General features: G+C 52.3%; 1 protein-coding gene across 1 annotated transcript; it reads right to left on the reverse strand.

The window, feature by feature from the left end:
* Positions 1–151: 151 nt before the first annotated feature.
* Positions 152–19,685, reverse strand: ST6GALNAC1 (ST6 N-acetylgalactosaminide alpha-2,6-sialyltransferase 1). Its single transcript, XM_082705299.1, has 9 exons — positions 19,436–19,685; positions 3,834–4,467; positions 2,892–3,060; positions 2,541–2,712; positions 2,188–2,326; positions 1,838–1,938; positions 1,578–1,667; positions 1,383–1,482; positions 152–1,131 (listed from the first exon to the last, which is right to left on the reverse strand). The coding sequence occupies exons 1-9, from the start codon at positions 19,564–19,566 to the stop codon at positions 940–942; spliced, it is 1,728 nt and encodes a 575-aa protein (XP_082561425.1). The 5' UTR covers positions 19,567–19,685; the 3' UTR covers positions 152–939.
* Positions 19,686–21,733: the final 2,048 nt, after the last annotated feature.

Genomic DNA, 21,733 nt, shown 5'->3' on the forward strand with positions numbered 1-21,733 from the left:
GGCCTCAGGTTTTTACAGAGAGTAATTTTTAAAAATCATTGTGGAATGGGTACCCCCAAAATCGTGCTACGGCTTATACAACAGTGGCCTCAGGACATGAGAGAAGATGTTTTTTCAAGGGTAGAACAGTAACTCTCATACAAATACAAAATGAACGCATGTCAAGGATTTTATTCACTGGTTAACTAATGAAGAAACCAGTAAGATGCAAAAACCGGTTCGAAGGAGCACCTCCAGTACAGACAGACACACAGGCAGTCAGGAACGTGAACACGCATTTGCTTGTTTGTACAGAACAGGTCACTGCCCCCCCCCGGGGGGGGGTCATCACGTGCCTCTTGACTGTACAAGATTTATTTGCATCTTCACAGGCAAGAATTATTTTTATGACTATCCATTTTCTGCAACCCAGAGAGTTGTCAAAGAACTCAAAGACAAGGAAAGGTCCAGATCCTTCTAGAATCAGATAAGCCCCAGGAGGAAGGGTCCTGTAGACGATCCCTAGTGAAATTAAGTAAGGCCTTCAAGATTTCACAGCTGCTAAGTACAAGATTTGGAATTCGAAACCAAATCTCCATGTCTCGTCTCGTAGGTTGGGGCTTTTCCCTGCCGGCGTCAGGTAGCTTTTGGATGGTGAAGGGTGAGATTCAGTGGGCGGTGTGGGCCCGTAATCACTCCATTTAGTTCAAATTCTTGGGTCTCAAGACGGGAGTCCTCCCTCCTTTGAGCATTCATGTTCCAAGGTCTCCAAGGCCTCAATGGGTCATTTGCCATCTTGAACGTGTCTCCCCCTCGGTACCAGAGTTCCCCGGGGGGACAGGGTCTGGAGGGGCCAGGAGGCTGGCCCGAGCTCCGGGAGAACGGTGGTTAGAGTCTCAAAACTCCCACCTTGCCCGTGCCTTGGAACGGCCCATGAGACCGCAGCGGCCCAGGCCCCAGTCACATCTTCGGTTTGGAAATTACGGGCCGCTGGTACAGCCGGATGATACCTTCGTCGTGCAACCGCTTCCAGAGCGTTCTCTCTAACGGGAAGTCATGGTTGATGTAAAAGATGGTTCGTTTCCAAGACTTGTCATAGTAGTGGTCAGAAAAGCGCTCGTGGCCCTCGGTGATGAAGCCATAGGCGCTCACCTACGTGAAGGTTGGAGGAGAAATGAGGCCCGAGGTCACTCCCTCCTAGGCTTGTGCTCAAGGGCTACGTGTTATTGGGGGGCTGGGAGGCCCTTCGACCTAGGGGGCCGGGCGCAGGCTCCCTGGTGTACACTTGCACACGTGTGTGCTTACACACTCACACCCCTCCCCCGCCCCAGCCGTGGTCCCCCCGAGGGGCCAGTCCAGGGACCCCCCAGCTGCTTCTCCAGCAGCTCCCGCCGTAGTCTCACCTGGTCACAGAGCTGAAGGGCCGTGAGCAGCAGGAGGGCTCCCGTGGTGGGACGGTAGATTCTCCAGTGTTTAGTGTCCAGGGTCTTCGATCTCAGAAACCTGGGAAATAGCCCAGCCCCCCTCCCCGCCGTCAGGAGGCGCAGGGATGTGAGGCACCCGGTGCCTTCCACACGCGCCGGCCGCTCTGCTCTCACCTGTTCTTTATGTAGCGCATCAAGTCTGGGTGCATCAGCAGGTACCTGTCCATCCGCAAGCTTTCCCGGAAGGCCTCCTGGGGCCGCCGCCTGTGGGTGGCGGTGGGTAGTTCACCTTCCCGACTCAGGCCAAGTCAGGGACAGGGGCATGGCAGGGGGGCCCCTCTCCAGGTGATCGCTAAGGTGGTCCCCACTGGCCCAGCCTTTCACAGCCGCCCAGGACGCAGCTCGGCCAGGGGAGAGGGAGGGGCGGTGGGTACCTGAACCATAGAAGGCTTTTCACCAGCGTCTGATTCAGAAGCAGCGCTTCCAGCCACTCGTAGTCTCGGGTGCCCTCCAGGAAGTGCAGGTAGCGGACATCCTGAGGACCAAGGACAGCGGCTCCGGAAGTCCTGCCTTCAGGACCCCGGGGTCGGGGGCGCCTGGCTCCAGTACCAGCCTGCCCGCTTGCCCTCCGCAGGCCTGGCTGCCCATCCTCCCTGCCCGGGCCCCTCGGATGAACAGAGCCCGCGTCAGCCAGACTCCAGACACGGGACGCTGGGCTCCCTTTCTCCTCTCGTGCTCCCCATTCAGATTCTGCGTGTGGGCAGGCCGGGTCCTCTTTGCTCACCTTCCCCAGGGGCACGTGCCGGAAACCCCGACCACCCAAGGCAAGCAGGGACTGCGTTATGGAGAAGGCGGTGAAGCCGTAGAAGGACGTCCGGGTACCCACATCCTGTTCGTAGCCCTTGGTGATAGCGCCACTCAGTCTGCGGGCAGACAGGGCCACACACAGGACAGACCCCGTGAGTGCAGGAGGGACAGGCGTGGAGGCGGGTGGGGAAGGCAGAGTGAGATGGGGAGGAAGTGGGTATAAAGGGAAGCTCTCCGGACAGCCCAGGCCTTCCACCTTCTGCATCGGGGCGTAGAACACCCTCCTGGGTCTCTCAGTCGGGATGGGGCGCTTGGGGTGCGACCGCTTACCGGAACACGTAATTGTGGCTGTCTATCTCCTGGCCCATGCGCGAGTTGTTCAGGATGCCCCCGTTGCCCACCACGGCACAGGTGATGCACTGGGAGCTCCCGGGGGGCAGGGCGGCCAGGAGCAGCTGCTGCTGGGGCACCGGAGGGAAGCGTTTCACCACCTTCTGCACCACTGCAACGAGGGGCTCCGCTCAGAGCCCTGGAGGGGTCGGCGGCGGGGGGGGGGGGGGGGGGCCCACCATCTCTCCCAGCGCCAGGGGGAGCCCCCTAGGGAAGAGGCCAGGCCAGAGCCAGAGGCTCAGCGGCTCAGGCTCCTCGGGGCGGGGGGCGGGGGGGGGGGGACAGACTCACGGGAGTGGTTGAGCTCCATGAAGCCGAAGGGCGGTGCGAAGTGCTCCAGGCGCTCCCACTCCCTCTGGTTGAAGCGGTTGGAGTCCAGGAAGAGGGTGAGGTTGGCCAGAAAGAGCTTCTGGAGCCAGGGTGACTTGGAGGCCTTGACCTTCACTGAGTCGGGGCAGCTCTACATGCAGGAGGGTGGGTCAGGCAGGCAGAGGCCCAGGAAGGCCATGGCCAGGGGCCGGGCTGGGGGCAGGGGCAGAAAGCGGGCCTCAACGTCCGGAAGGCGCCACTTCTGCGGCCTCTCCCGTCATCTTCCGAGGGCCCGCTGATCCTCCTCGCCCTTGTCCTGGCTGCTGGAGCCCCGAGGGCCCCAGAGAACGGGCCCTTCTTGGGGCTGCAGGGGATGCACCCTGGTGGCTGGGAGGGGGCGGGGCTGCGGGAGCGCCTGGAGCAAACATACGGATTCTGAAGGTTTCCCTCCCGCCCGTGGGCCCAGGCTGCTTTTCTTAGGGATGGAGGACGGGGAAGGCGGGCGAAGCCAAGGCATTCCCACGAATCAGGGTCGGCATCAGGCTGGGGGGTCCTCAGCTATCAGTGCTGCCTCTCCTTGCCCCCTCTCAACCCTTGCCCCTTCCCCCGCCCGAGGAGGGCCCCAGAACAAGTAGACGTCTCTCCCCCTGCTCAGTGACCTTCCAGACCTTCTGGGGGGCTCCTGGGCAGGGCTCCTCTCCCTCACCCCTTCCCACGCTGCCTGGGCTAGGATCTGGGACCTGCCTTCTCCTCCCACTTTGAGCACTTAAGGAAAGAAGGTGGGGGTCAAAGCAGGGTAGGGTAGGGCACTGCGCCGTGGCAGGGGATAAGGCAGAGCCTGAGGGCAGAGCCTGGGAGGTCACGGAGGTTGGGGGGAGCTGTCCGCAGGGGGCTTCAGAGCAGGGAGGCTGTGGCCAGACTCACCGACTGTAGGGCCCCCGTGTCAAAGCTATATTGTTCCTCAAAATCCCACTTGGGCTCAGACTTGAAGTTGGTGGCCTGTAGACTTAGCTTTCTCTCTGTGGTGCGGTTCCGGAAGGGAGTGGAAGGTGGCGTGGCTCGGGCTGTCTCCCGGTGGGGGACAACCACTGTGGTCACTCCTTTCACTGTCCTCCCCCTGGACCCTGCTCCTGGCATGGTCAGTGCCTTGGCCTGACTTTTTGGCACGGGTGTCCTTGCTGTGGTCTGCGCTTTGCCCTGAGGCTTTGGGGACTCTGTCCTGGCGGCTGTGGGCTCCTTGTTCTGGTCCTGCCTTCCTTTGATGGTCCTGGGGTCCTGACTGCTCGGCGACCGTGTCTCTGCCCCATCAGAGGCCACGGCCCTGTCCCGCGCCTTCGGAGGCAGCGTGTCCTGCATGGGGTCCTTCTTCTCACTGGCCTCTGCTCTGGTGTCCTTCTGGGTGGAGTGGGCGGTGGCCTGGGCCAGGGGGGCCTCTGTGCTGTTCTCCTGCGCTGACAGCGCCCCCGGGAGAATTGTCCTTCCTCCTGCGGTGGTGACCTGCCATGCCGTCTTGTGGAGCAACCCTGGAGACCTCTTCTCGTCCAGCGTGTGCTGATCCCTAGGGACAGATGGAAGTCTGGATGAAGGCCAAGGATCGTATCCACAGGTTTTTAAACATGAAGGCAAGGCGTGTCACCGTCCATACCCCCAGATTAAGCTGCACCCGTTGGCGATGGGTCTAGAAACTTGCCTCTGACCCCTAGAGACCGTGGTGGACTCGCCCTGGGGAGCACGTGTACTCGGTGGGCACAAGGGAAGGGGCTCTGTCTGGGCAGGGGCTGGTCCCAAACAGGTGGGCAGAACCCGATTAGTATCTGCCTCGTAAGTCACACTGAGGAGTTTGGACTTTATCATTCGTCTTCTTGTCCAGGAGAAGCTACTGGAGAATGTCAGGTCGGAGATAGGGATTGGGACAAGGGTCTGGGGGCACAGGAGCTGAATCCAGCCGGCCATGCTTTCTTCTAGCAGTGGGAGAGGACCGGTGCAGGGTGCCTGGCCTGGCTTCTGGCGCCCCCGGTTTTTGGCTCCGAGGATTAGATTTCTCTTCATTTCCCCCTTTTGACCGAGGCTGCCAAAAGTATCCCTTCATTTATGCAAATTAGCATCAGGTGTTCCGCTGAGGAAAGCGTGGGGCCTCCACTGGGCAGGTTTCCCCAGCTGGACTTCAAGATGGGTTCTCTGTGCCACACAGGTTTTCGGGGGATTCCTGGGAACCGTGGGAAAAAGAACCGTCCTTTCTGGGGACCCACAGCCATCACCCTGGTGGATTTCCAGATGTCCTTAACTCCTGCTCCTTTCCCTGACATCCTTGGCCCTCCTGGCTCACTTGACGCCTCTTGGCCCAAGTAGCTCCCCTTTGTCTGCTTCTACCCTTCTTCTTCCGAGCCCTGCATCTCAGACTTGCTGAGGCCGCAGAAAGAGAAGGAGAGAGAACATGAAATGTGTAGCCAGAGAGACCTGAGTGAGAATCCCTAGCACTTTCCATGTCTTAGCTGGTGTGGCTGGGAGAAATCTTAACCCACCTGCCCCTCAGTTTTTGTATCTGTAAAATGGGTTGCTGCCTTTTGTTTCTGCAAGAAGTCTCTGTGAGCATTAACAAGGGCTTAGCCTCTGGCACAAAATACGCGCTCAGTTCCCGGCTTCTCAGCACTGCCTTGGTGCTCTGCTCCCAGTCACTCATGGTTTGTCCTGTGCAAGGTGGGGGTCTCCTAAGTCTGGTCTCCTCCTTCTCTGGTTGCAGCTTTGACTTCCCACCTCCCAACTCCATGGCCTCTAATTTGTTCTTTTATGCGGCAAATATTTATTGAGCGCCTCCTATGTACGGTGGTGTGCTAGTTCCTGGGGCATCTTCCTTCCCCTGATGGAGCCCAGGATGTAAAGGGGACGACAGATCATCACACAGATAGACGTCAAGTTGTCCCCTGGACATGGGCTGGGGAATGGGCGAGCATGAAGGAGCCAGGGGAGGTGGCCTGACCCACAGCTCCGTCTCCTGGGACACACGACAGGACTAGAAACCTACGGGCTGCCGAACTGGGCATGCCTGGGGATTATGTTCATTCAAGGGCAAGGTTAAAAACTCCTCCCTAAGTAACAAAGTTGGAGGCAGTCACACCCAGCAGCCCTTCCCACGAAGCCTGAAGCCCGCCACCACTTCCCACATCGTCACACAAAAGCTTTCGGAAGGCTCTCTGGACCCACCAGGAAATGGATTTAAACCAGCGGAATAGAACAGACTCTGAAATATGTAAGACGGAGAACATCTCATTCAACAGATGTTCGGTGCAGCATGCTGTGTGGGTCCCGGGAATGCAGATTTGAATAAGGCACAGCCTTTCACCTGTGGAGGACGCTGTAGACATTGTTATTACAGGCGGAGGATGGAGGAGATGTTCATCACTAGAGAAATACAGGGCAGGCCCCCATGGTGGTCTGTGCACGAGGCAGATTATCTCTGTCGATCCTTCCTCATTTAGGGTCTCCCTCCCGCATCACCGCCAGCCCTTGTGGCAGTCCCGTATGTCCTGCTCTCTGGGCACCAGGGAAGCACCTTCATTCTGGTTTTGCAAGAAGGGCGCTCTCTGGCCTGACCTTGAAACAGAGAAGGCCTTACTCCTCTGGGAGGTTGTTAGGGAAAAGGCTAGCAGTGGGTCCTTCCGAAAGGCTAGCAGTGGGTCCTTCCGTCTTGGAGCACACGCATTTTTAACTGGCCTCATGTAGCCAATGCCTCTGCCTGTTACCAGGCTCAAAGAAGCGATGCGGAGAGTTATCCCCGCCCAGAGGGTTGAGGAAGGCGGTGACACCGGGCCAGACTGTGACATGGAGCAGCCTGGAAAAACTAATAGCCTTCGAGACTTTTAAGCCTTTATTCCTTGTTTTCCATTTTTAACTAAGAAAAAAAAAAATGGAGGGAGGGATTTATCATAAGGATAGAAAATGTCTTGAGGACCCAAGCGCAAGATGTGGCGGAGCTTCTAGAAGGGTCTGGAACCTGGAGTCTCTCTCTTAGGCTGCTTTCTGCTCTCCACTCCTCAGCCCGCGTGACGGCGGAGGACGGCCGCCCCAGAACACCTCCTCCCGGGACTCATGACTCTCTGCTCCCAGTGCTTAATTTTTATGGTTCCGGCCCACTTGTGTCCCTTCCTGTGCCTGACCAACATGGCAAGTGACCCAAGCCCTGGGGTCCACCCTGGGCAGGAGAGGAGGACAGTTTCAAGAGAAAGAGACGGCTGTTGGCTCGTGAACTGGATAGACATTGCTGAAGTGTCCATTCTGGAAGGGTACCCTCCGCGCAGAGGGGAAACCCTGAGATAGTCCTGATCTTATTCACTTTTAAAAATTATTTATTTATTTATTTATTTAAGTGGGGGAGAGAGAGAAAGAGAGAGAGTGCACGAGCAGGGGGACCAGGAGACAGAGGGGGAAGCAGACTTCCGTTGAGCAGGGAGCCCAAAGCGGGGCTCGCTTCCAGGACTCTGGGATCACGACCTGAGCCGAAGGCAGATGCTACATCAAATGAACCACTCTGGCGCCCTAGTCCAGAACATTCTTGAGGGATCTGGGCCACCTTATGTTGGTGCTGTGAAGTCTGAGTACCGTGAGACTCACTCTTCTCCCCTCCAGTGGCACCAGGGAGCTGAAGCTTCAAGCCAGAGGCACAACCAAGGCCTAGGCGTTAGCTCAGCGAGCAGACAGCTCTTGTTACCCACCCGTGAACCTCGGAATCGCCTCCCCCTGCGTTTCCCACCTCCAAACTGCAAGAGGCCTCTAGAAGTTTCCCTTCCAAAGTGCAAACACCTCGGCACGGCTGTGATCGGGGAGATGGCGCGGCAGGGTGGGCTTCTCCACGAGACGTCTCACACAGGCGACGGCCCAGAGAGCTGGCCGTCCGCCTCGTGGCCACGCCAGCCCCAGGGAACGGAGCTCCTCTCTACAGTCCCTCCCAGAGGCAGAAGGCGCAAGGTCCCTGGCAGGTGACCAATGACTCCTTCACATTTTACAGGGAGTCGCAGCAATGACCTAGGTACTGACAAAATTATGGAATTAAGTTTCATTTCATTTCCCTATAATTAAATACAACTATGATTGCTAGGAATGTGGGTGTCTATGTAGGCATTTCCTTATGCTCATGCATGGTATTTACTGAATGCTCAAATGCCTTCCGTCTGTGTGGTGGGTGCCCTGTATTCGCCTTGTCCAGACCTTGGGCGATCCTGGGTTTGAACAGCATGAGTAAGGCCAGGGTGGGGTGAAGGGGGGAGCCTGTTTTCTATTAAGGGTTCAAAGGGTCAGATAAGTCACGCTTGGATCTCATCCAAGCAAAACAACAACTCAGTATCAAAGTCTGATCTATTTGGGAGGTAAAAATATAAAATGTAGCACTTTAAAAAGAAATTTATCATTAGCAGGGTTTGTTTACCTGGCTCTGTGCAATAAAGAAAATGGATACAAAAGATTAATTATCTGGCATCCTCTTTCCTCTTAAGTCTGAATTACCCAACACCATGGGAAACCTGGAAGCGAAGAAAGGGCAAAAGGCTCAGAGTTTATTTATACTTGAAGTCATGAAAAACTGTGGGCAAGAGAGCAGAGTTTTCCCACAAATATGGCAGAGGTGATCCTTGAATACTGTGTGGATTAGGGGCACTGACGCACACACTGTCGAAAATCTGCACATGACTCTTGGCTCCCCAGTACTTGACTACTAATAAACAATAAATAATAATAAAATAAATAATAAATAATAATATAAATAAAATAATAAATAATAAATAAATAATATAAATAAAATCTTTAAAAATATCTATGTACATAATACATATAACATACAAAATATATGTTGACTTGTTTATGCTGTTGGCCAGAATCCTTGCCAATAGCATAAACAAGTCAACATATATTTTGTATGTTATATGTATTATGTACATAGATATTTTTAAAGATTTTATTCATTTATTTGACAGAGAGAGACACAGCGAGAGAGGGAACACAAGCAGAGGGAGAGGGAGAAGCAGGCTTCCCGCTGAGAAGGGAACCCGACATGGGGCTCTATCCCAGGATCCTGGGATCATGACCCAAGCCAAAGGCAGACGCTTAACAAGGGAGCCACCCAGGCGCCCCTAAGTCAGCTAGAGAAAGGACAATGTCCCTCATAAAACTGTAAGGAAGAGAAGATACACGTACACTACTGTACTGTAAAAAATCCATATGTAAACAGACCCACATGGTTCAAACCATGTTGTTCAGTGCTCAATTGTATCTACCGGAAATAATACAGGGAGTGTTGAAGGTGTCTCAGCCACGGAATAGGTCATCCCAACTGAACCTGACCAATAACACCCCGAGTCCGAGGCCATTGATAAAACCAGTAGGAATAGAAGATTATTTTATCAAGGAAAACACAAGAGCTCAAAAGACCTCTTTGATGATCTCACAATTCCACTTCTAGATATTTATCCTAAGAGGGGCCCCTGGGTGGCTCAGTGGGTTAAGCTGCTGCCTTCGGCTCAGGTCATGGTCTCAGGGTCCTGGGATCGAGTCCCGCCTCATGCTCTCTGCTCAGCGGGGAACCTGCTTCCTCCTCTGTGTCTGCCTGCCTCTCTGCCTGCTTGTGATCTCTGTCTGTCAAATAAATAAAATCTTTAGATATTTATCCGAAGAAAATGAAAACACTAATCTGAAAAGATATGCACACCCCTGTGTTCGCTGCAGTGTTATTTACAATGGCCAAGACATGGAAAGCAGCCCAAGGGCCCAGTGACAGATGAATGGAGAAATATATATGTATATGTATATATATATTATATCCATTTATATATATATAAAATGGAATACTGCTCAGCCATAAGAAAGAATGAGGTCTTGCCATTTGCAGCAACTTGGATGGGCATAGATAGATTAGATTAAGTAAAATGAGCCAGACAAAGACAAATACCGTAGGATTTCACATACATGTGCCATCTCAAAAACAGATAAAAATGAAACAGAACAGAAACAGACTCGTAGTTACAGAGAGTCCAGTGGTGGTTGCCAGAACAGAGGTGGTGGGGGAGGGTGGGCAAAACGGGTCCGAGGGATTAGGAAGTACAGTGTCCCGCTAGTAAAATAAGTAAGACACAGGGCTGTACAGTACAAGCCTAGGGGACATAGTCCATAATATTCTGACAATTTCATATGGTGACAAATGGAAACTGGCCTGATTGTGAGCATTTCATAATATATATATATATAAACATCAATTCATTCTTGTGCACCTAAAACGGTATACAATACTGTATATCTGTTATTCTTCAATAAAATCCCAAAACCAAAACACCTTTAATTTCCTAAATAATTCTGGGCTCTGATGTTCCGTGGAACAGATGATAGAAGAGGCTCCAGGCAGGTGTACCTGCTCTGTGATGAGTGGCCGCGTCCTCACGACCCGGACCCCCTCCCCGCAGTCTCCACGATCCACTTTCCTCATCGCTCGCTCAATTTATCCAGGGCATGATTGCCTCTTCGGGGTTACACATCTGGTTCCCCATCCTTGGCTTCCGTTATGCCTCTCCTTGAAAGGGGAACAAACCCTAGTCTCCCCAGCACTGTCTTTCTTCACCCCCAGCCGAGGCCCCGCCTTGATGGGCGACTCTCACCCCCAGTGCCCGCCTTCGTGGTCAGCCCAGCCTGGAGCGGGCTGTGGTGTCCACAGAGCTCTTTAGGGGCTCCGGTCTTATCCGAAATGAAAGCCAGTCATTCCACTGTCCCCCCATACCTCAAACTCTGCAGTATCTTACCCCCAGGAAATCCTGAAACTTTTTGCATGATTTACATTTTAGAACTTTACTTTGAAACTTTTTTTTAATTTTTTTTAAAGATTTTATTTATTTATTTGACAGAGAGAGATCACAAGTAGGCAGAGAGGCAGGCAGAGAGAGAGAGAGAGGAGGAAGCAAACTCCCTGCTGAGCAGAGAGCCCGACGCGGGACTCGATCCCAGGACCCTGAGCTCATGACCTGAGCCGAAGGCAGCGGCTCAACCCACTGAGTCACCCAGGCGCCCTACTTTGAAACTTTAGATGGGTCCACAAGTTGCTTCCATCACTAAAATTGTACTTTGCCTTAACGGGCTTGAATTCTCTTTGTAGGCTGGGGAAAAAAAATACAGAAATCTGTATTCTGTTGTTACTCCAAATGTTCTTTTTTCAAATCAAAGCCAATTCTCTTATTTGTTTAGCTTCTGGCCAATTAAATCCTAATGGAGAACAATATAAAATGGGAACAGAAGAGGAAACACATCTAAGCCACTGTTCCTAGTGCTTTAGGAAATGGATCCAATTTCCAAAGCTCTCCCCCAACGGAGGGGCCCAGAGCATTCCCTGAGATCCCGTTCACTGAAGTAACTGTGGCCCGGGAAATGGGAAGCTGGTTTAAAATTTGGATGTGCTCCCTCTGATACATGAATAACACACAGGTCTCTCCAGACCCCCCAGGCTGAGTCTTGAGAGTTTAGGAAAGTAGGGACGACCTTGAACAGGGTGGTGGTGGGTACGACCGGGGTAACAGGGGAAGAAAGTGTTTTCAACAAAACAGTGGCAGGTACGTAGAGGTCCAGAATCACAGATACGAGGCGAGACCCTGTGCTCCTGTGGCTGGAAACTCGCCCCGCGAACCTAGATTGCTCAAAGCGGGGTCAGTTTTCATCACCCGGGTCTGGCACGGGGCTTAGCTCTTTTGCGGCTAATCACACCTGCAAGTACGATTTGTTTCAGGCGTAAGCCCGAGTTCCGGTGACATTTTTATCCTGGCGTGTTTGACATAGTGACCTTGGGGGAAAATAAGATTCCTCCCCTTCCCCAGCCCTCTGCCCCGGAGGAAGGAGAAGAGCGAGGGGGTCCAGTGGGCTGCTACCCCTGCCGCCCGTTGGGGCCAGAAGCTCCACAAGTGGGGTGGCTTTTAATAACTTCCAGCTGAGGCTCCCTGAGGCCACAGGGCAGCACGATCAGCCCGTCCCCCACGAGGAGGCAGGAGGGCGGCCGCCCACCGTGCTTCGGCTGTTACCTACCCAAAACTCAACCTCTGGAACTCTGGCTGTTCTCATGTGTTGAGCTTGAGTCTGACACAAAACTAACTTCTTAGCACTTGACAAAAAGGCGGTGACACACACGGGGCAGGAAGGAGCCTGCTTGAGTTCCAGCCCGTCCACTGACCAGCCCGCTGTGTGACCTTGGGCAAGTCACAGAACCCTCAGAGCCCTTGTTTTCTTATCTATTAGATGGGAAATGTTTTTTTTTTTTTTAGATTTTATTTATTTATTTGACAGAGAGAAAAAGCAGGAGAACACAAGCATGGAGAGCAGCAGGCAGAGGGGGAAGCAGGCTCCCCGTTGAGCAAGGAGCCTAAAACGGGGCTCGATCCCAGGACTCTGGGATGATGCCCTGAGCTGAAGGCAGATGCTTAACGACTGAGCCACCCAGGCGACCCCCCAGAGGGGACTCTTTTTTTTAAAAAAATATTTTATTTATTTATTTGACAGAGAGAGAGACACAGCGAGAGAGGAAACACAGCAAGGGGAGCGAGAGAGGGAGAAGCAGACTTCCTGTTGAGCAGGGGGCCTGATTCGGGGCTCGATCCTGGGACCCTGGGACCATGACCTGAGCTGAAGGCAGACGCTTCACCAACTGAGCCACCCAGGCGTCCCCCCTGAGATGGGACTCTTCATACCAGTCTCATAATACCATTGTGAGGACTTCATGGTGTATAAAAGCCACTTGGAAAAGTACCATGTTCCACAGATGGGTCGGGTGCTAACACGTAGACAGACAGTGACCATCCACTCCCCTTTGGGTTCACGTGTCCAGAGATTGAAGCCAAAAAGGGTGATAGGCGTCAAGGCCATGGTAAAGGACATTTCATTCACAGCACTAAACTCCTTAATTGAGAAGTCAAGAGGTAGCAGGTAGGCATGTGACTTAGAAATAGGATGATACGGAGCCCCTGGGTGGCTCAGTCGGTCAGGTGTCTGGCTCCGGCTCAGGTCATGATACTTGAAACATTCCCAGGATCCTGGGAATGAGCCCCACATCGGGCTCTCTGCTCAGTGGGGAGTCTGCATCTCCCTCTCCCTCTGCTGCTGCCCCTGCTTGTGCGTGCGCTCTCTCTCTCTCTGAAAAATCAATAAATAAAATCTTTTTTAAAAAAGGGTGGTAAATACCAGAAGAAAGGGCAGAAAATTGAAGTAGGCACCTTGGGAATCAGGATTCTGGAGGAAGGAGAAGTCATGGGGAGCGCTCTGTGTTCAGTACTATCTGGAACATTTGCATGTTAGCGTAATAAAAAATAAATAAATAAAGGGGGAAAACATGAAAACTAAATGAGATATCTTTAACCCACTGAGCCACCCAGGCGCCCTAAATGAGATATCTTATAAAAAATGCTATGAAAATCTGAAAATGCAATGCGACATGTAGTAAACAGATACTCAGTGACTGTTGGGTGATTAGATCCCTGGTGCTTAGAACTATCTGTTGAGGATTAACAATGAGACAGCCAGGGTCACTGATCTTAAGAAGGTCCAGCTCTAAGAGGAGAACAGACATAAACAGTGACCCGGAGTTAGCGATCCGATGCTATTAGTCACGTGGGCGTGGGGAGAGAGTGTAGACGTGACCCAGGGACGGGGTTCTGCTGGGGGGGAGGGGCGCTTCACTATGGCAGTGGGGGGGGGGCTAGATGGGTCTTCTGTTCCTGAATCTTCAGAAACGGACTTTGCTGAATTGTTCTTCCTTTTATAAAAGCAATGTGCGCTCATTCCCAAAAAAGCAGAAAAGGATATCAGCCAGTGATTGTGGAATCACAAGAATTTGCTGGTTGCCCCTTAGGGGGCGCACACCCAGATCCCCTTCCGAAAATTCCCACACCTAAGCGGGTGGACATGGAACAGCTAAGAGACAGAGACGATGGATGTCTCGAAGGCAGTACAAGGGCGAAGAATCAGTGCCGCTCCCCGGCTCCCCCCCAACCCCCGGACCCTGGCACCACATCTGGTATCCGGGAGCCCCTGATGCCATCCTGGGAAGGGGGCAGAGGAACAAGGACGGCTGAAATTAGGTTTCCCGGACGCTCGGTGAACGGGGGGTCCACAATTAGAAATCGGGAGGTTATAGAAAATAACGTTATATTTCTTAGACCAAAAGAAAAGAAAAAGCAAGTCCATAGCCCTGATTTTATAGCTCACGCTTCCCGGGTTAGCTCTAAAGCCAACACAAGGCACAGAGCCTTTAAGGGCAAAGTCATTCCAGACCAGGAAAGCTAAGCAGGTAGAGACAAGGTCTGAGATCCGTATCTACATATCCGGGACCACGTAGGAGACTGGGACCAGATGAAGAAAATCCAAAAGGTAGTCCAGTAACCTCGGTTGGAAATCATACCGTCCTATCCTTTTGTTGGCAAATCAGCCAATCTTATTCCCAATCCTTTCTCCCTAACGTCCTTCCGCCGGAGCCTCCCTGCCCAGGACTCCTACCGTAAACCATTCCAACAGCCTCGATCCCAGCCCCCCTGAGAACACCCCCCCCCCCAGTGTCCCCTATAATCTGGTAACAGAGGAGTCTTGAAAACGCAGGAACGTCATCATGTCCCTCCCTTATGCTAAAGTTTTCGGTAGCTGGAGAATAAAATTTAAACTCTTGATACGTTACCGAGGGTCCTGCCTTTACTCTTTGGTCGACAAGCATTGAAAAAACACCACCGTGTCTGGGACCAGCTCAAAATACTGCGGGAAGGGGCAAATAAGCCAGTCCCTACCCACAGGAAATGCACTGTCTGGCAGAAAACAAACTTTGGGTTCAGGACAATGCGTTATGATGGGTGTGATAGAGGAAGGAGGGACAGTGCTCGCCCGGGGCAGGGCTGGGAGCCGGACTCCGGAGCTAGCTGGTCTGGGTTTGAACTGAACTGACCAAGGTGACCTTGAATAATTTGCCTAACCTCTCTTATTTGGAAAAGAGGGTGTTGTTAACAACAATATTTACCCCAAAGCCTTGATATGTGGTCGCTAATCGGGGATTTTGGAGACCAGTGTCTGGCATGCCAAGCCCTCTAGCGTCAAGTTTCATTAGTCACCAAGCTCTCACGCCTGCACACGCCCGCCCGTTCCCGTGTCTACACTGCTGCTCCCGCCGCTTCCTCGGTGCGCAATCTTCCTGCTGGCCGAAGTGTCCCACGGCCCTCAGGCGCTCTACAAACATCACCGTCTCCAGGATATTCTCCGTGCCCTGCCCCAGGGGTTGAAATGACTCTTTTCATTTTGCTCTTATAGCGCCTGGGACTTAACTGCGGTCACGACTCCTAACACCCCGCACCGTCTCTGGTTCTGTCTCCGTCTCTCTGCTCCGTTAGACTTTGAGGCTCTGGAGAGTCAACCTGTCCGAGGGAGGGACAAGCACGGATTTTGGAGCCCAAATCCCCGGGGTTCACATCTACAGTTTGCGACTTCCTGGCTGGGTGGAATTAGGCTCAACTTTTTTTTTTTTTTTAAAGATTGTATTTTTTTTTTTATCTCATCTCCACACTGACCACAGGGCCCGAACTCACAACCCCGGGATCAAAAGCCGCAGGCTCCACCTACCCAGCAAGCCCGGCGCCCCCAGGCTTAATATTTTGAGCTTCATATCCTTCATTTGTGTAAAAGAATAAAAATGCTAATCTTGGGTGACAATTGTGAGGACCAGAAATAACCCACAGAAAGCTTCTGAACATAGGTTAGGGTGTGCGGACATCTCCAGCTCTGAAATGATAATCTTGTGTCATAAACAAGGAAATACCTTGGTAACAAGGACCTTCAGAAACCACAGATAACAGGGCACCTGGGGGGCTCAGTTGGTTAAGTGACTGCCTTTGGCTCAGCTCATGGTCCTGGAGTCCCCAGACCGAGTCCTGCTTCAGGCGCCCTCCTCAGCAGGGAGTCTGCTTCTCCCTCTAACCGTCCCTGCTATCAAACTCTCAAATAAATAAAAAAAATTTTTTTTAAAGAAACCACGGATTGGGGCGCCGGGGTGGCTCTGTGAGTTAAAGCCGCTGCCTTCGGTTGGAGTCATGATTCCAGGGTCCTGGGATCGAGCCCCATTTCGGGCTCTCTGCTCAGCAGGGAGCCTGCTTCCTTCTTCTCTCTGACTCTCTGCCTACTGTGATCTTTCTGTCCCTACCCATAGGAAATGGGTATAAATAAATAAATAAATAAAACCCTTTAAAAAATAAATAATAAATAAATAAATAAATAAATAAATAAATAAAATCTTTATAGAAAAAAAGAAAAGAAACCACTGATGCACATTTGGGTTGGCGTTTTACAACTCCATTTTATCTGATTTTATTTTCCCCAGGCTGCACCGTGGGAAGAGATGCCTCAGCTCCCCCTACCCCCCCCACACCCCACCCCACCTTGTCTCTCCCTCCCACCCCTCTCCTTCATCAAAACGTGACCTGATTTTCCACTTCTTCCTTCCCTCCCGCCCCAGGTCCTCTTCACCTTGTATTTCAAAGGCTAAAGCCACCTGTGAGGGCACCTGTCAGCCTCAGTCCCTCCCTTCATCTCGGGATAATCTGCTTGTGAAGTCCGTCCCTGGGTCGCCACTATGGGCCAGCCTAAAGCGGTGATTCACTCCTAATCTATCTTGTTCCCTTCGGACAGACTAACCATTGCACAATACCGTTTTCAGGAGGACACTTCCCTGCCTAAAAGCCTCCTGGTGTCTACCCTCACCCCCGCCCTTCTGGAATGCCCTTCCCCTGCTCTGGAGATTGAGCCCCTCATTTCTGCAAGGCGTGTTGGTCCGCGGCTCAGCCAAGAGGACGCAGGCAGTCCCGCCTTCCTGTTTGTGCTTTTCTCCCCACACGCCTTATCTAAGCCCTACGGGGGTCTCAGATACCAGAGACCCATCTCCTCATGGAAGCTTCCAGCGGACACACCTCCTTCCCTCTCGGGACCTCTGCTCTCAAGGTGCTCACTCTGTCACTTGGTTTGTGCTTAGTTATGGAGACGGTTTACTGAGACGTCTCAGTGGATTACCTTCTCCCTCATGTCTAACGCCTTGGGCAGTTCAATAACTTTATAGTCATGTTTCATGATGAAAACTCAGTCTAGGGGCACTTGAGTGGCTCGCTCAGTGGTTAAAGCATCTGCCTTTGGCCCTGGTCATGATCCCAGGGTCCTGGGGACCTGCTCTCTGCTTAGCAGGGGGCCTGCTTCTCTCTCTTTGCTCCCCCTGCTTGTGTTCCCTCTCTGGCTGTCTCTGTCAAATAAATAAATAAAATCTTAAACAACAACAACAAAAACTCAGTCTATAAAAGTTACAGCAAAGATTGAAAAAAAAAAAAAAAAGAAAAAAGAAACCCTAAATTCAGTCTCATCCATTTTAAAGCTCCAGGTGTCCTATCGGTTCAGAGCTCTTTCCCCCACCCCGCAGGTCAGAGCGAAGACCCAAGGCTTGGGGGGTGGGGCAGGAGGGCTGGGGGAGGTGGAGAAGCTGGAGGGAGGGGGTCAGAATCCGGATCAGCCCCAGCGAGGCTAGCTCTTCTGTGGACGTGCACACCTGTTGTTCTAACCTTCTCAAAGGGTTATCTGGGGGCGCCTGGGTGGCTCAGTCGTTAACCGTCTGCCTTCAGTTCAGGTCATAGTCCCAGGGTCCTGGGATCGAACCCCACATCAGACTCCCTGCTCCGCAGGAAGCCTGCTTCTCCCTCTCCCATTTCCCGTGCTTGTGTTCCCTCTCTCGCTGTGTCTCTCTCCGTCAAATAAATAAATAAAATCCTTAAAAGAATAAAAAAAGGGGTGACCCGATGGCATCTGTGGGCATTTGCTGCCAATGTACCCATTGCCTTGGCCATTCCAATCTTAGAAATTTGCCTTCTCAAATGCCTATGTAAGTGTGTGACGAGCCAGTGGCAACCCAATAGGATCAACCCAAGGGTCAACCGATAGAGACTGGTTGAGTAACCCCATATCCTTGCCATGCACCATGAGTAAAATGGGAGTAGATTTGTACATGTCGACACGGAAGGATGTCCATGGCAGAGTGTCGATTTAAAAAGCCAGCCCTTCGCCTGCGTGGCTCAGTGGGTTGAGCCGCTGCCTTCGGCTCAGGTCATGGTCTCGGGGTCCTGGGATCGAGTCCCGCATCGGGCTCTCTCTGCTCAGCAGGGAGCCTGCTTCCTCCTCTCTCTCTCTCTGCCTCTCTGCCCACTTGTGATTTCTCTCTGTCAAATAAATAAATAGAATCTTTAAAAAAATAAAAATAAAAATAAAAAGCCAGCCCGTGGAACAATGTGTGTGGTGTGAAACCTACCTACCTGCCTCTGTATCCACTTATCTACCCACCTATCTGGTTTTTTTTTTTTAAGATTTTATTTATTTATTTGCCAGAGAGAGAGAGAGAGAAAGCACAGGCAGGCAGAGTGGCAGGCAGAGGCGGAGGGAGAAGCAGGCTCCCTGCCGAGCAAGGAGCCCGATGTGGGACTCGATCCCAGGACGCTGGGATCATGACCTGAGCCGAAGGCAGTTGCTTAACCAACTGAGCCACCCAGGCGTACCCCCACCTATTTGTTTATCTGTGCTAAGGGCTTGTGTAACATAAGGTAAAAAGCACAAGCTAAAGAAGCAGAATACCAGGTTTTGAATCCTGGCCATGCGACTCCCTAGCGGGCTGACCTTGGGCAGTTCACTCTCTGTATCTCTGTAAATTCATAACCATCAGAATTAATTAATGGCACATAAGGCATTTTGAATAGAAGTGTTGCCTACAATTATGTAATAATTATAGGTCCGCCAAAGAAGCAAGTGTGGTCAGCGCTTAAGAGTGGGTAGACATGGGGGTGTGATGGGAGACCCTCACTTCTTGCTTGGATTTTTCTAAACATTATGAGAGCAGGTATTACTTTCAAATTTTAAGAGCAGTGAAATAAAGTCATTCCCCGCAAAAAAAAAAAAAAAAACTAGTCTGGAAAGAAAAAGGGTCTTCTGCAGCTGGAGATGTGTTGATGTCTAAGGAAATTGATCTACAAGGTCCTTCTGAAGGATGAACTTGGAGCCCAGAAGTAAGCGAGGCGGGAGGTCTCAAAGTTTCTCACCAGGTCCTCAAAGAGAATGAGATTTAGAAGTGAAGGGTAACCGCGGTGTACATCTTTTGCTTTAGGACACCGCAAATGGCAGGAGTGGCGCGTGAGAACTATCCCCAAAGCCCCTGTTGTTACACACAATCCCAGAGGGGGACGTCATCTCCCATCTGTGCCTTCTGGAGACCCAAACCCATCGCTGGCCAGCTCCTGCCTACGTTTCCCCTCGACGTGGACACCTTGGTTTCCCCGCTCCCGTGTGTTCCCTACGTGCCCCCTTGGATCTCCCTTGCCAGGGGGTCCTTGACAACATTCCTGCTTGCTGACACCCCGTGTGGACACGGCAGCATCTTGGGGCTCCCAGGGCTTCCCTGGGCTAGAGTCCTTTAATGTGCTTCCAACAGAGTATGAGGAATTTGGGAAGGGTCAGAGCCTTACCTGGAAGGTTTTGTGTTGGGCTCCTTCATAAAGGAGGGCAGCAGGAAGAGGAAAACCACCAACACGGCCAAAAGCAAGAGCCACTGGGCGGCATGGTCCAGACGACTGATTCGAGGCAGACAGGTCCTCATGATGTTGGGTCAGGCACCGCCAGAAGGTTCTGCATATCCTGGAGCTCTGATGGGGCCCGCAGCTGGTTTGAGCGCTGACGCCTCCTGGTCAGGGAGTGCACACCTCTTGTCTTAACAATGAGCCACTCGGGTAAACGCGGAGTTGATCAGCATCTGCCAGGGGAAGGAGGAGCTGCCGTCCCTGCTTTGCAAGGGCTGGCGTGGCTTGAAGGAAAAGAAACTCCTTTTGTTCAAACAAGTCTACTTTCCTTTTCTTGGTCTCAGGAGCCAATTTCTGCATGTAGAGCTTTATGAGAAACATGTACGCGTTATAGGGAACCTCGCTTTTATCAGGTTCCAAACCCCTGGAGACCCTGGGCAGCTGCACGGGCTGGAAGACCCCTGCACGACCTCCGTGTGCCACATGACCTTTACGAGAAAAGCACAGGGAATCTCTGGCTTGGAGAGCCCTCTAGCAATAGTCCCTGAAAGAACATTGTGCCACCAGAGACTAGAACTATGAGAACGACTCATTTCCAAGGCGTTCCAGAGTCCCGGCTCTCAGTCCTGGGATGCATACAGGAAACACTTGGGAAACTTTCCTACACCAGGTTGCAGAGAAATCAACAAAGCCAGGATCTCCGGTACCGGCTGTTTTTCCGGCAGGGGTATTTTTTTTTCTTTTTTTTTTTTTTTTTTAGTTCCCCAGGTGATTCCAATATGCAGCCATGCGGAGGACTGATTTACAGTCATTGGCTCAACCTTGCCAATGTCCCTTTGGCAGTCATGACCGTGACAGCCCTGAGCTCATACGTGCAGGCGAGAGCTCGGAGCCAGGCTCTGGGGGGCCGTCCTCGTACAGTGATGCCTTTGCAGCTGCTCGAGGTGCTGGTGTGGTTGTCAACCCCATTCTACCGTTGGCGAAACCGCCTGGTGCTCAGATCTCCTCAGCGTGGAGACCCATCCAGAGGACCCAGAGAAATCATTAACTCTATTTTGATATGAGGCATAAAAGCCGTAATGCTTAGGGGGAATGTGCAACTCAGAGGAATAACGATCGAGTTCGGGGTAGAAAACAGAAGATGCAGAGAAGCAGCCCTCCGAAGTGCATATTCAGAGGAATGCACAGCTTCCCACTCTGTACCCAACGTCCTTGGCCTTCACCCAGGACACGCACCAATAAATGCTTAAAACACCTTCGCCAAGCAAGATGAAAAAGGCAAAACATGCTTCTGAGTGGGGGGGGTAATACAGACGCACGATGGCCTTCCCTTGTCCCGCACCGCACCCTGGAACTCAGGGCACTATTCCAGGGGTTGGGCTGGGAGCAAGAAGAAAAGATCCTTTTGGTACTAATTTAATCTCTCTCTCTCTACCTGAACACACCTAACCTGTAACGGCTGATAGAATCACTCTATAAACATCTTCTGAATGACTCTATAAACAACTTCTGAATGGACTCGGATCAAATCATTACTCTTTGCTCTAAGTGACCCTTAAGTGACCGGAGTTCCCCTGTGAACTTGCCACAAACGATTACCCTACGCCCTGCTTCCTGTTTGCAATGCTAGGCAAATCACCTGCGCAAGGGGAAGGCGTTTTCTTACCCCCTGCCCGGTTCCACGGCAAGGAGTGTCTCTCTCATCTTGCCCCCTGCTTTGGGGAAGGCTCTCGGGGTCCGTGTTCTCTCTGACTTGCAGAGCATGAAGATCTAGGGGGGCTCCCGGGTGTAAGCTGTGCTGCCGAACACGGGTCTGTGCTGCTCGCCACCTCGGGGGCGGGTTGAACTTGGAGCTATGGAAGCCCTGCGAGGAGGGGAGGGGAGAGGGGGCCGGATCATCCACAGTTCTAGCTTCCTGGTTATCAGGGAGCAACCAGCGCTGCTGCAGTGCATGCCTGTGCGCCGTGGGAGATCCAGAGGGACACGTGTTCTAGTGGAAACAGACTCTCCAGATAGGTTTCCAGCCATCTCCCCTGTTGCACTGTTTCACATTCAGTAAGGTCAACTCCCCTCTCCTTTTTAAAGCTTCTGCCTTCAGTTTTTATACACCTGTCACCAGGAGGCACGAGACCTCCCATGCAGACAAAGTTGTTAAAAGATCATTATCAGGGCATCTGGGTGGCTCAGTCGGTTAGGCGTCTGGCTCTGGCTCAGGTCATGATCCTTGGGTCCTGGGATCGAGCCCCT

Source organism: Mustela nivalis (assembly GCF_964662115.1).
Source record: "Mustela nivalis genome assembly, chromosome: 17".
Classification (NCBI taxonomy): Eukaryota; Metazoa; Chordata; class Mammalia; order Carnivora; family Mustelidae; genus Mustela; species Mustela nivalis.

Excerpts from the sequence above, each read along its gene's own strand:
- ST6GALNAC1 (XM_082705299.1), bottom strand. The coding sequence starts at position 19,566 with ATGAGGACCTGTCTGCCTCGAATCAGTCGTCTGGACCATGCCGCCCAG. Across the intron at positions 4,468-19,435 it reads CCCAACACAAAACCTTCCAG|GGATCAGCACACGCTGGACG; the intron begins GTAAGGCTCTGA and ends ATCTGTCCCTAG. Across the intron at positions 3,061-3,833 it reads ACACGGGGGCCCTACAGTCG|AGCTGCCCCGACTCAGTGAA; the intron begins GTGAGTCTGGCC and ends TCCTGCATGTAG.